Source organism: Festucalex cinctus, chromosome 14 (genome assembly GCF_051991245.1).
Source record: "Festucalex cinctus isolate MCC-2025b chromosome 14, RoL_Fcin_1.0, whole genome shotgun sequence".
Lineage (NCBI taxonomy): Eukaryota > Metazoa > Chordata > Actinopteri > Syngnathiformes > Syngnathidae > Festucalex > Festucalex cinctus.
Window position 1 is genome coordinate 2,880,001 of NC_135424.1, and position 14,829 is coordinate 2,894,829.

Genomic DNA, 14,829 nt, shown 5'->3' on the forward strand with positions numbered 1-14,829 from the left:
AATATAATAAAAATATAAATAAATATATAATACATAAAAATATATCTAAGATATATATGATACATAAATATAAATAAAAAACAAGAATACAAAAATAATAATAATAATAAAAACAATAATAATGAGCTCATGAGTCTTCTTCACCTTGCAGACTTCCGTCCATTTCCCCGCTACTCTTATGAGGCGCTCCCCCTAGTGGCCCGCCAAGTAATTGCTCAATAACAATGGAGCCGTTATAGTGGCTGTATATTAATGACAAATATTGCGATACTGGTGTAGGCGTATCGATAATCTATCGGGAGACATATTGCATTGTTGCATATTGATATTTATGTTTGTATTATTGTAAGAAATATTGAATATCAATTATTAATAATATATAATAAAAATGTCAGAATAATTAAAGCAGCAACAAGCATTATTTTTTTTTAAATAATTAATTTGTCCATTAATTAGTTTTAATTTCCATCCCATCCCTGTATTATTAAAAAAAAGAGAAAAAAAAGACATTAAAATGAAGAAAATATACAAATAGAAATTACTAAACGTTCAATGACTGGCTTGGGCTGTAACGTGTCAAAAACAGTGATGAAATTCTGAGGATTTGCAAAACTTTAAAGTAATCAAGGTTTCCAAATCCAAACGGTTAATTGGTCAGTCCACATGTACGGGTGTTTTTTTTTTTTTTAAACTAATTTCCTGACCAAAGTGTTAAAAATGGCTTCTGCTCTTTGGTGATGTAACGTTAATGATCTAAGAAATATGCTTTCTTTTTCTTTTCTTTTTTTCTCTCCAGAAAAGTGGCTTATTTTGAAGGTTCAAGTATTCGTCTCGACGCCTGCATTTTATGTTAAGAAGAACAACTTGGACGTCACGCTCACCTTGGGTGCTGGCGAGCGAGCTGGACCAGAGCGAGGGCGCGGCGGGCGTGCTGGGGCTGGGGGCCTGCAGGGGGCTGATGGAGGAGTTGAGGGTGTTGAGGACGGCGTTGGGGGCGGGCGAGTTGGCCAGCGAGTGCGACGCCGTCGCGCCCAGGAAGCCTGTGTGGACGAAACGGACAAATCAGCGTTGCAAAGAATAACTTTTTTTTTTTTTTTTTTTAACTAATCACATGTTATGAAAATAATGTCAACTTTTCCTACTATTTAACAAGAATTCTATTAAAGCAGCAGGCGATCGTGAGAAGGAATTTCTCGCCCCCTTCTGCGAGGTCAGCACCTATCCGCCATTATTGAGACAACGCGCCGCTGAGTTGCGGAGAATACGAAAACAGAGAGCAGCGGGTCTGCGGCTCGAACGAGGGGCGAGTTTGGCTCCGAGAGGAAGGCACGGGACCGTGCTGGCAGGCCGCTCTGCAATCGGAGCAGGAGAAGCACGTAACAATTACTGACGGCCAGGATGTGAGGCCCGTCCACCAACTTGCTATTATTCATTTTTTTGGCCACTGATTATTTACATTCAAATCGACTTTTTTTTTTTTCCCCCCCGCTTTTCATTTGGCAGGAAAAGTGAGGTCATAGAAAATGTACATTGATGGAGTTTAAACAGGGAACACATTGTCCATAAGGAAGTAAGTACGGATTATTTTCTCTAAATGGAGACGTACGAAACATTGAATCGGTGAAGAATTGAGAATTAATTAAATAAAACGGACAAGAATCATCAGGTGAGGGTAAAAATGATCCTTAGGTATTCAAATTTTAGCTGGTTTGGCGTACAATTAACGACACAGCAACTTGTAGGTTATATTGAAAAATCTCTGGTGCCTTGAGATACAAACGTCTCAAGTTAAGAACTTTTTAAGACACAAGATGTTTTTTTTTTTTTTTTTTTTTAAATACTACTAACTAGGGATCTCCCGATCCCGATCGGAAACCAAGTCCCGATCATGTCATGGCAACTTTGGTTTTATTATTATTTTAGGGGCTCCAAAGCAACAAAATCCTCCAGAGGTAAACATATTGCCAAACAAAACGTTTTATTTTCATTTGTTATTTTGTGCACTTCTGATGCTTCTGATATTCATACTACCTAGGTTGCTGAGCCCCAGACCAGCTGAGGCCAGGATGTCCAGGCCGACGGGGCAGATGAGGGACGGCGAGGGCCCGTTGGGGGCCGGGTTGACGGCCAGCGCCGGGGGCGAGGAGCAGGACACGCCGTTGCTCTCCAGGCCCAGCAGGAACTTTCGGGCTTCGTACATGTTGACGGCGTTCCTCTCCACGCTCTTGACGATTACCGACTGGGGGGGGGACGAAAAATGAAAGGTTGCGCAACAAAAGTGAGTGGTTTGGGAATGTTGGACTCGAAGATAGGGAGTGAAAAAGGGAGGACGAGGGGGGAGACAAACATGATGGAAAGGAAGGAAGAAGCAAATTAAGGCGAGATTAGAATGACAAACAGCCACATTTGATGGACGACTTTTTTCAGCACATCACGCTCACTTGCACACACAATGAAGGAGATATTATTTTTGCATTTGATGTCACATTAGGAGGCAAAAAAAAAAACGTTATGATGATGAGGAATGTTGAGAGAAACATGTGGGGACGATTATCGCACACATTTGAAAATGTTTGTCATAACCATCCCGCAAATTGCCGGCTTTTATTTGAACATTTTTGACGGCGTTTCAAAACCGTCCACGTGACGCAGCCAAGAAGGTTTCAGGCGTCATGTGACCGCAGTCTCTCGCAAGCTGCTTATGGATGATGATGCTGATGGGATCTGAAAATGGGAATAGGATGGAAAAAAAATAGAGAAGGAAAAGGAGCGAGCCACTACAATGGGTGGGATGTAAATAATGAAAAAAGGAGGTCAGGTTTGGTCCGCGGCCGGAATTTGTGGAAATGTAATCGGATCACACAAAAACGCGACTAATTACAAGCTGAGCTGATGAGATATGACAGCGATATACTGGAAGTGTATACGGGATACGTGAAATGGGCCAATTGCTGCCAAATGTGCAATTTGGATCCAATCTGAAGGAAACTTGCTTTGACGCCACATTCCCCGACACACAAAAGCACGTTACGATCAAATACGATAACATAAGACATGTTTTTTTTGTTTTTTTTTTTAAAGGGATACTTGACTCATTGAGCCATTTTCAGCAGTAAAAAAGTTCATTTGTCCAGAATGAATTTGATAACTTTTCATGTACATTTTTTCATGTGCAATTAATACCTTTAAAAAGTCATTTTTCCATTTGCTGTCGACTGATGATGACATCACCTGTGCTGAGGAAGTAGGTAACGACCAATCATGGCTCAGTTTACTGACCAAATCCAAAGAACAGGTGAGCAAGTAGAAACATTACTTTTTAAAGTTATTAATTGTACTTGAAAAATAATGAAGTTATGCTATCCATCCATCCATCCCTCTCTATTCCATCGATCGATCCATCCATCCATCCATTCCTCTCTCTATTCCATCCATCCAACCATCCATCTGTCCATCCACATCCACCCGTCCATCTCTTTCTCTATTCCATTCATCCATCCATCCATCGATCGATTCATCGATTCATCTTTTAAAGCAGTGTAAGGAGTATTATAATGCTATGCAAAAAACAAAACAAAACACAACCGAGTAGCTAGCAACAAAGAACGTGCATGCAAATGAACACACATTCACATTGGCTGTGAATACACGACGAAAGTATCTTCAATACGCACACACGCCCACTTAACACAAATATCGGGGAAAATGAATCCAATATGAGTTGTCGAAGAAATAATCACGTCAGACCGCTCATTCGTCTTCTAATCGCACGGACCGTTTCCAGCCAAACCACAAGTTCCGCCCCTCTTGGACTGCAAACAATCATAAATGCCAGAGAAGAAAAAAACAAAACAAAACATAATGTTTGCATTTTGCTATTCTTCTAAAAACAGAATCCAAATCGTTCTTTTATGGCTGTGCCAAAGTGCTGAGGGAGTGGGGCCGCCTTTGGACGGGCCTACTGCTGTCACCTCGTTAACATATTTAAGTGAAGGCTTCTTGAGGAGGGTCGGGGGTCAGGGGTGGGGAGATGGATCAGTATGGGTTAGGTTAGGCACGCTGCCCCTTGGCCCACTCGAGTCCGGACCATGGTTATTTTAGTGAACTAAAACTAACGGAAAAAAACAAACTAAAATTCATAAAAACAATTTCGTTAACGAAATAAAATAAAACGAAAAAGCTTTTTAAACAAACGAAAACTAACAAACTACATGTTATGTTTACAAAACTAACTAAAACTAAATATAAATATAGCAATTAGCATATTTCATCTTTGGTAAATAATTTAATGCATGAGCCTTTGGGGGATGATTTTCAATGTGATTTGAAGTCGATTTATTTTGATATTAACCGGAATAAGGACGATTGAAAACGTGTCACACAGCAGCCAATAGTAAAGCACCTTCAGATGACGTCACTCCCATGGTGTTTTTTTAAATATTGCGCACAACTAATACACCAAAAAACTAAAACTCATACTGAAACTAAATAAAAATAAACTAAAACTAAAAGTAACTAAAACTAATAAAAAATAACAAAACCACCCTGAAAACTAACTAAAACTAAGTAAATTAAAAATAGAAACCTCAAAACGAAATAAAAATTAACTAAAATGAAAAATTCCCAAATTATAAAAACCCTGGTCAGGACAAAAGTATGGATTGGAATGGGCTTATGGGCTTTCGAGTGAAATTTTACGATGCATCTAAAATGCACGACAACCTCGACAGGTGAACTTAAAATGAGCTTTTCTAAACTTTTGGATTGTGCATTCGTCTGCTTTGGTTTTCTTTCTATACTTTAACACTATGTTGGCATCCATGTGGACAGCAAAGTACAAATGTCAGCATACGCGGAGAAAACATGTTTGCCTGCAGTTTACACGCATATTAACCGAGAACGCAAGCAAGTCTTCCTGCGATGGACACAAAACCGAGTCGTCTGGTCCTCTTTGCTTTCACGCACAGCTTGAAGACAGACTGTGGTTCTCCACTGCGGCAGACGCTGAGTGAACATGGCAACGTTCCCTTTGATTTCCCTTCCTGGTTTTTGCTTTTTTAAGTCGCTCACATACTGAAATGTGACCTGTCAATATGTTTGCTTAATGTAATCGGACAGAGCGACGCCGCCCTCGCTTGCCTTTGATGATGCGAGGTACTTTTTCTCAAGATGGAATGTTGTTCTTTCCCCGAGAAACGCGCACAGACGGCCGATTGTGACCGTCATACCTTGCTGGGCTGCTTGGGCTTGGGTTTGATACTGATGAAGACGTCCAGTTGCTCCATGAGCGCTGTGATACACTGAGGCTCCACCTCCACGTCCTCTTTAATGTCGAACATCAGGACCAGCGGCAGGCAGCCCTGAGAAATAATAAAAATTAAAAAAAAATAGGCATGGGTCCAAATTTCAGGCAACACAGAATTGCTAGTTGTGCAAACTTTTCTTGTATTTGATTTGTTAAATGGACGGATGTGCCAGGTCGTCTGTAGATGAGGTCACAATAAAAATAGATAAAGAAGTCAAAGGTTTAAATGTGTACAAAAAATTTATTCTATTATTTTACTTAATTATTTATACTAAAAAAAGACTAATTATTAACTATATCAAATATTAAAAATGTGTTGTACTGTGCTTTATATACATTTTTTTTATTCACAACAATTAGATTAACTTAGTGAAGTAAGAGGCAAATACTTTACATTGAGATGATAGCTCGCTAACTAGCTAGGTAGCTAGCTACATATATCGATCGCTATTCGCTAGCTAGTAGATATGAAAGCTAGCTAGCTAGCCAGATTTAAAAACACAATATAAAATATTACAAATGTTATACTGTGTTTTAATTGTAATTTATTTTTTTAGTCACAACAATTAGATTAATTTTGAGGTAAGAGGCAAATACTTTACATTGAGGTGATAGCTCGCTAACCAGCTAGGGAGCTAGCTAGATATATCGATTGCTAGCTAGCTAGCTAGTTAGATATAAGGATTGCTAGTTAGCTCGCTAGATATATATTAGTCGCTAACTAGCTAGTTAGATAGCTAGATATATCGATTGCTAGCTAGCTAGCTAGTAGATATGATAGATATCTAGATAGCTATATAGATATAACAGAAAAGTATAACTTCATATGAAATCAGCTCCCGGCCTGGGAGCAACAACATAAATCCTCACTATTGTTATCACTTGCAGACTAGGAGGTAAAACTAATCCAATAAATACTCAGACTTCCCGGTGGACTTTTCGCATCTTTCGTTTGGGGAAATTCCGCCAAGTGCAATATGCTTCACATTAGCACCACCACAAGACCACAGACATCTATATTTTTGGGGCCCAGCGCTGCATGGCCGGCGTTCCTATTGTGAGTAGATGTAATTAGGAGCAGAGTAGCCCTGCTTCTGACGAGTTTAAGATTACAGCTGTAATCAACATTCGGCCTGCGAGGGGCCAAATCACAAAGTACGCCCTGACAGGCAGGACTGCCCGTCCCGTACGTCTGCTTGACGTTTTATTTTAGGCCTTTCTTTCTTACTTCTCGGCTTATTTGTTTGCCCTCCTTCACCACACTCATGAAGCCGTGTTTCTCGCTCCAGTTTCCAAAGCACGAGAAAGCCATGTTCAGTCACCACAAGTGTCCTGGTAGTTGTTAAACTGTAGTCCACGCCAAATAAGAGGTTATAGGAACAAAGAGAGGGAAGCCCTGTAGAATTTCTGTCGGTTATGCTGAGGGGTCTTATGTGCCAACACGGCAGTTTTTTCTCTTTTAATTAAACCATTAATAATCCAGGTAATATAACGCAACAGAAATTGAGGTGATAGCAAGCTAGATAATATAGACCGCTAAGATAGCAAGGTAGCTAGCTAGATAATATAGACCGCTAAGCTAGCAAGGTAGCTAGCTAGATAATATAGGCCGCTAAGCTAGCAAGGTAGCTAGCTAGATAATATAGACCGCTTAGCTAGCAAGTTAGCTAGCTAGATAATATAGACCGCTAAGCTAGCAAGATAGCTAGCTAGATAATATAGACCGCTAAGCTAGCAAGGTAGCTAGCTAGATAATATAGACCGCTAAGCTAGCAAGGTAGCTAGCTAGATAATATAGACTGCTAAGCTAGCAAGGTAGCTAGCTAGATAATATAGACCGCTAAGCTAGCAAGGTAGCTAGATAGATAATATAGACCACTAAGCTAGCAAGTTAGCTAGCTAGATAATAGACCACTAAACTAGCAAGGTTTTAATTAAACCATTAATAATCCAGGTAATATAACGCAACAGAAATTGAGGTGATAGCTAGCTAGATAATATAGACCGCTTAGCTAGCAAGTTAGCTAGCTAGATAATAGACCACTAAGCTAGCAAGGTTTTTATTAAACCATTAATAACGCAGGTAATATAATGCAACAGAGAACAGAGTTTCAAACCTGGCAGTAGGCAAAGATTATTTCTTAATTATTTACTTTTTAATTATTGAACTTTTTATATGCATGATTCTCCCCCTCTAAAATTGGTTATTAAAAAACATAATAAATAATATAACGTATTATTTTTTTTAAATTAAGATATTAACTAAAACAAATTTGTGAATTTATTTATTGTAAATTTGAGGCGATCCAAATAATTTCATGTTTGCCATGAAAACACAGCAAAGAGAAAATAAATGCATGCTTTTTTTTCTCTACTACATTAATCATGTCCATAGTACTAGTTGGTTAATTCGTTACCATTATATGCCTATTAACAAATACAAATTTATATCTACATTAGTGCTTTTCTTTTCAAAACCAAGACATTTCTGTTTGAATAATAAATTAATCCTCTAGATTTGATTAATGTATTTAAAAATACATATTTTTAATACAGACCTAAAAAAATGAAATAAAAATGATTTGAAATTGTTAAAAATGACTTGATAGTCTAAAATAGAGTTGCCTCAGGTTCAAGGGCACCCTAAAAAATAATATGAACAAAAAAGCGCTTCCGAACGCAAACCAAATTGTCAACAATGAACTCGGAATTGCAGCCTGAAATCCGAGCAAACCATCATCATTAGCGGCAGTCAAGATAATGCCTCTAACTAGCAGCTATGTGGCAGCTTAATCGTTGTTTCTGAAGTGCATTTCAGCCGGAGCCAAAGCGAAGCCGGGCCAAGGTTCTCCCCAAACCCCAAAAGGTCACGGTGGTTGACGTTCGCAAAGCCCGCACATCCCTCGCATTCCGATGCCGATGCTGATGCTAAGTCCGACTGCGACATCCATTACGGCTCCCCGCACCGACCGGGGAAATGGCGATCCGGACGGGATAGCGACCACAAAAGCAAAAGGCGAGAGGTTTTGAAGTCGGCGCAAAAATACGCACCATGAGGTACTGGCGGGCGAGGCAAACCGACTCGATGGTGCCCTGGATGTAGACGGTGGACTTCTTCTGGGGGCCGTTGGGGTCCGGGAAGTGGATCTGGGCGCCCGTCCTCTGGGTGATGTGCTTGATGTTGCTGCCGTTGCGGCCTTTCATGAAGAGGTGGTGCTGCGGGGCGATGTCCAGGTGGGTGGTGACGGAGATGGTGCTCACCAGGCTGCCTGCCAAGTGCTCCAGCAACACGGCTGTGCCACGCTGGGAAAGAACAAACAAAAAACAAAAAAACAAAAAAAACAAAATGCGATTGACATTCCAAAAGCAAAAAAAAACATTTATGACAGGGAGTACAGTGATGCTCCCTCCATCACAAGATTTTGATACAGTTTGCATCTCTCTTTTGTTCTGGCTCATGTTTACTTTGGGTGTAATTTCACTGCAGACCTCTAGATGGCAGCAGATTCTTTTGTTTGACACATTATAGATCAGGTGATGATCTCGTCAAGTGAAAAAAAAAAGGGATCAATTAATTAATCAGACAGCCAAATTCAAAACATAATTTTGTAAATTTTACAAGCAATCCTCAGACGAGCAATGTAACTTGTGGTCTCTCGTTTATCGCGGGTGTTACGTTCCAAAAACTACCCGCGATAATGGAAATACGCGTTATTATTATTTTTTTAATTCCCATTAATCATATATATATATTTTCATTCTTTATATGTTTTTTTTCATTTTGGTATGATTTTTATTTCATTATAAATGCCTTTTCGTTCATGTGTTCTTTTTTCATTTACATTAATTTTTTCCCATTAAAAATATATTTATTTTAATTATACAGCACATTTTTTTCATTTATTTCACGGTGTGTAAACTGTTTTTTTCGTTTTGGTATTTATAAACGAGGGACTGTACACGGAAATGACCTGGATGTCATTATTTTGAATATAGAGTAGAGTTAGGGTTTGTTGAAAAAAATAAAAAACAAAAACAGACTAGCATAAATCACACAAACACGCTGAATATGCAACACATTCAGCTACATGTAACACAAACACATATGACAGATTAAATGAGCTAATATGAGTCTGACGTCCCTGCTGTCGATTAAAAGAAGAGTGAAAACAGGAAGTATTTCAAGCTCACCCTAATTTTTGCTGGAGATTATTGAATTGATGATCAATGCAAAATTAGCAACATTTCTGCTGAACCCGTATGTTGTTTTTTTTCCAAAAGTGTTTTTATTTCTAAATCAAAAACGTCAACGAGTTGCCAGGGAAGAGACTCGTGTTCAACCTTACAGGGTCCACGGTACGGACAGCGGCGCGTGCTAATGTTAGCGTTTACAGTGCAGAAACTCCCGCCCACAAAAAAGCCACTCCCCCCCTTACTGTTGTTTATCCAACTACATAAATACACCCTCAACGGCAAAATGATTATTTCTGGCTTGAAAATGACCAATCAAAGCACATTTAGAATCCCCGCTTGATTCAGATGTGCGTCCACGCCGCACCGTAAAACAGTCCATATCCTTGACAAAACACTCCCGTTTTTTGGGGGAGGAAAATCTGAGATGCGTCTGTCAACGAGTTGAGCATGCAAGCCCGTCTTTCTCATGGTGCAAAAAAAAAGGGGGAATCCATCCCCCCCGTATGCGGGTTTGGCAGCCCACCAAGGTATTCCCGGGGTCTCGCAGCACCGCATAATCGCGCTCGCTCCTTCCCGCCAATCACGTCGGCCTTCGTCTGCCCTCCTCGCCCGCAAACTCAACACGCAAACGCAGAAGAATACATAAATATATATATAAGGGAGGCTTGGAAATGTACTCTCTGGCCAAAAGCGAGACGAGCCGCGCGCGTCGGTCGGTTGGCACGATTTATTGGCAGGAGAGACGGGAAAACTCCTCGGCAGGCCCGAGCTCACTTGCCATCATGTTGACGGATTTGCGTTGAGAGGCACACGCACGAGAGAGAGGACATTCCTCTTGCTGCGCCACGAGTGGGCTAAGCTCAAAAAGTTTGAAGAGTTGCGCCGCCCCCGCGCAGAAGAAACGAGGCGGATTTGTGCGGGGGAAAAAACGCGGCAATTGAAGCTTCCTTTGCATTGTGGGTCGTCATGGAAACGGGCAAAAGAAGGAGCTCGGCTTCAGAATGCCAAAATGGCTGCAGACAGGAAGTGAGTCGATCGTTTAGAACGGTGGTTCTTAAACTGTTGTCCCCGGGCCCTTAGGGGTCTACAAAATAGTTTGCAATACAGTGAACTTGGATTATGAGTTTAATTAATTTTGTGACCGTTGGCCACTGAAGTGATCTAATTAATATGTCATTAAGACATTCGGTTCTAAAGACGGATTTTCATGTTGTTTTTTTTAGTATCCAAACAATGTTTGGAGCCAAGAATGTGATTTCCAGTCTCTTTTTTTTTTTTTTTTTTTTCCCCCCTTGGGAGTGGTAAAGTATTTAAAATATTTGAATTAAATAAATAATAATTAAATACAAGTGAAAATAAAAACGGATATAAAAAAATAAAAAATAAAATACTAAATAAATATAAATTGAAATAAAAACAATGTATAATATATATCAATAAATAAATAAAAGTAAAAATAAAAAATAAAAAATATTTTTGTATTTATTTTTAATTGTATTTATGGATATATATTTTGTTGTTTTTAATTTCCATTTATATTTACTTTTGTATTTAATTAAATAAATAAAGGTGAAAATAAAAATGCATATAAAAATACAATTAAAAATTAAATACAAATGGAAATAAAAACAATAAAATATATATCCATAAATACAACTAAAAATAAATAGGAACATATTTTTATTGTATCTATTTTTACTTTTATGTATTTATTTATTTATTTATTCATTCATTTAATTTTGGTAGTTTCGGTCCTCCATAGTAAAGGTGGTCTGATTTTGCTCTTCTGTGAATTCCAAACTTGAAAAGAGTGATAATGATTCAAAACCGCCAGGATATGGCGTCAATGCACTATTTTAGATTTGCAATCAGCTCTTGTCGTGACTGCGTATATCGAGATACAGTCCACACCCGGACAAGCGGTTTTTCGACTCCTTAATACCTTCCTATTTGTTGCGTTTCTAACGCTTGCAAATGAAAAAGTCTCAAATCAAAGTGAGCCCGTCCATCAATCACTCCTCACCTTGACGGCGTTGGCGTTGTTTTGGGAGCCGCGCACCACGCCGGTGGCCCTGTAGAGCCGCGTGGGCGGTTTGAAGGACACGGCGAGGTTGTACGTCTGCGAGATGGCCTGCACGCTCGGCGAGCTCGGGTCCGACTGCATGATGGCGGGCAGCTCGAAAGACAGCACCAGAGGGAGAAGCTCCTGGAACCAGTCGGGACATTACGCACAATCAGGGATAAGCCAAAGAAAATACACGACAATGTTTTGACTCCATCTCCAATTTTCCCTTCGGTGTTGCTCACCGAGTTGCACATATTGACTCGGTTCACAAACTCGGTTTAAAGAAAATATATATATGGACGTCCTCAAATACAAATGTGCTGCAATTGTTTCAAAAGTGTAGTAGCGTTTACAGGAAATGTTCCTCTCAACGTTTGGTGGTGTGAGTATATATATTTTTTTTTCTGTCACGTGACGACTTTGCGTCCAACTTACCCTGATTTTAACCCGAGCCGCCTCCACTCCTCCCGGCTGGCCCGCGATCGACACCTGTTGATGATGATAATACAAAGTAACACATCGCAAATGAGGCCAAGACAAATACAAGCTCAGATCGGCGCATTTAGTCCACTTCATTTCAATGCTGAAAAAAAAAAAAAAAAAAAAAAAAAAAAAAAAAAAAAAAAAAAAAAAAAAAGAGAACAAAACTGTACTCGATATTTGCCAGTAATGCATCATATGTGATTGCTGCTCCCTTGTAAGCAATTCTATTTTTAACAGCTGTGATTGCATCCACACACACGCGCGTTACACTTCACACAAGCGCCAAATAAATCCCTTGTCAGGAAATCAACTTCCTGACTTCCTGCTTGACATCATCGAGCGAGCGGACGTATATGCTGGATGTCCGCCCGTTTTGTTTTGTTTTTATTTAAGGAAAAGGAGGCAGCTTAATGGGGTCTCGGGTGTAGGAAGGAGGAAGCCCCTTGCCGATTGTCTGCGTGGTGTTGCGTCATCAGAGTGAGCTAGCGTGGAAAAGGCTTGAATGCGCTCCAGCAATAATGCAAATTGGGGTAAAAACGATTAGCTCTCCTGTGTGTATTGTTTTTTTTTTAAACTCACATTCTTTCTCATGCCTGCTCGCTAACGTGCCCCTCAGAGTCTTATCAGACCAATCAAAAATCCCTCAAAGGGAGGTCGAGCGGTTTTTCAATATATATATATATGTCAAGATTGGCAAAAATCGTGATCGGCAGGTTAAGACTTGTTAAAAGATCGGGGATCGGCGATTGGCCGGAAAGTTGCAATCGGTGCACCGCTACTCCAAACAATTACTCGATTATTGAAATAGCTGTCGATTAATTAGGTTATCGATCACTTGTCGATTAATTTTGACAGCTCTAGTTTGAACGAGAACGTTTCTGAGGAGGGAGTTTCGGGCGCCGTACAGCGGCCATTAAATAAAATAAATAAAGAAATAAAAAAAATATTGCAAGACTAAATTGGAATTCAAGCCATTTCTTTCTTTTCCCAAACCCTTCATCACCTCAATCCCACATTGATTGGTGAAACAAACCATCTGCCATGCGGTTAGTTTCCTCATTGAGACTATTTTCATGGTCACAACGATGGCAACAAGCTATATGTTTATTTAAAAAAAAAAAAAAAAAAAAAAACTGTGCAATAATCGGCCTTCAGCAGCCGTCTGGCTCGTCATCATGTCTGCGTCCAAACTCACAATGCGGTTGCATAATTTGACTTTCATAGACATGAACTAACCTTGGGGCATCAACGTTCATTCACAATATGCATGTTTTGAAGAAAGACAAAAAAAAAGGGGGTGCTTCTAACCACATAACTGAATTTAGGTCAATGACAAAGCACCAAAACGCATAATTATGTGGTGGGGGAAAAAAAAGTGCTCTGCTGGCAGTTTTCGTGATGACTTTCAAACATAATCACGCAGCAATGTTTGCGTTTTTTTTTTTTTTCGTGGATCAAAAGTAAATATTGAAAATGTGTCAAAGAATCGGAACCTGGTTGCTTTTCTCCGCCTGGTTGTTCCTGTTGGAGTCGGGGAAATGGATGTGGCAGCCCGTCTCCTCCATCACACGCTTGATGTTGTTGCCGCCCTTGCCGATCACGTGCGAGTGCTCCGTGTGCGACACGTCCATTTTCAGCGTCACCCTGTTACTCTGGCCACATGCAGGACAGACAAAGGGGACATCAATATTCATCTTTGGTTACTGTATTCAAGCTCAATGAGTAAATACAAATATTACAAACAGCTCCAAATATGACCCGTTTATAAACTACAACCAGAATAACAAACGTGCAATCCCTTTCAAAAGCTGATTGGACGACAGCAGACTGGATGGGTGTACCTAATGAAGTGTCCACCGAGTGCAGAAAACAAAAAAAAAACAAAAAACAAAAAACGAACGAGTCATCCTACTTGGCCACTCAAAGTGCACGGATGATTGGCTGCCCCCAGGGGGTGCCACAGCGCAATCGGCCAGGTGATGCAAGGGCGCTGTTGCCGTGGCAACGAAGCCTGATCAGTCAGGATGCGAGCAATGGTGGCCCAGAGGGGCAGTGGCGGGTGCTGGATTTGGTACCTGGGCCTTCTTCAGTGGCCATTTGCAAACCTCTTGCAGTAATACTGACATGATCACATTGCCATTATGAAAACCGTTCAATACTATACAAAAAAAAAAAAAAAAAAAAAAAAAAAAAAAAAAAAAATGCACAGAAATCCGGAGTGGTTTAGAATCAAAATGTGTCAAAAAAAAAAAAAAAAAAAAAAGATAAAGAAAATCCCGACAGACTTGTTTTGTTAGTTGAAGTTGACTTGAACACATTTTTCTCTGTCCAACCTGTGCAATTAATCGAAATTCAATTACCATTTCAATTATTACACTCCACAATTACAAAATCAGCTTAATCGTTAAAAAAAAAAGAGATGAATACTAATTTTTGAGTCATTTAAATTTATACATTTGCACTTTTTTTTTTTTTTTTTTACACAATTTTAAAATAACTTAATTTTGTTTCATCCAAAAGGAACTTGCATAATTATTGTTTGAAAGAATGTTATTTGTCTTAATATTTATTGTTTTTTACATGTAAACTTTTTCTTGTTTTTTTCCAAAAAAAAAAAAAAAGATCGTCATATTGCACATTGTTCTGTTTGGTCCAAAAGGAACTTACATAATTATAGTGTTTCATTTTTTTTTTTAAATTGGTGTTAATATTTTTTTTAAAAGTGTAAACATTTTCTTGTTTTGTACCAAAACATAAATGATTGTCCTACTGCACAAGTTCT

At 39.4% G+C, this 14,829-nt stretch overlaps 1 protein-coding gene across 3 annotated transcripts in view; it reads right to left on the reverse strand.

Moving 5' to 3' along the window:
* LOC144001498 (protein bicaudal C homolog 1-like) overlaps positions 1-14,829 on the reverse strand; it is a 52,253-nt gene that overhangs the window by 8,886 nt on the left and 28,538 nt on the right. For all 3 annotated transcript variants that reach the window (XM_077495847.1, XM_077495848.1, XM_077495849.1), the window contains exons 5-11: positions 13,541-13,699; positions 12,000-12,053; positions 11,523-11,705; positions 8,357-8,608; positions 5,229-5,360; positions 2,032-2,239; positions 882-1,040 (exon numbers count right to left, since the gene is read on the reverse strand). In XM_077495847.1, coding sequence (XP_077351973.1) covers positions 882-1,040; positions 2,032-2,239; positions 5,229-5,360; positions 8,357-8,608; positions 11,523-11,705; positions 12,000-12,053; positions 13,541-13,699 — 1,147 coding nt within the window. The remainder of the gene's footprint in view (positions 1-881; positions 1,041-2,031; positions 2,240-5,228; positions 5,361-8,356; positions 8,609-11,522; positions 11,706-11,999; positions 12,054-13,540; positions 13,700-14,829) is intronic.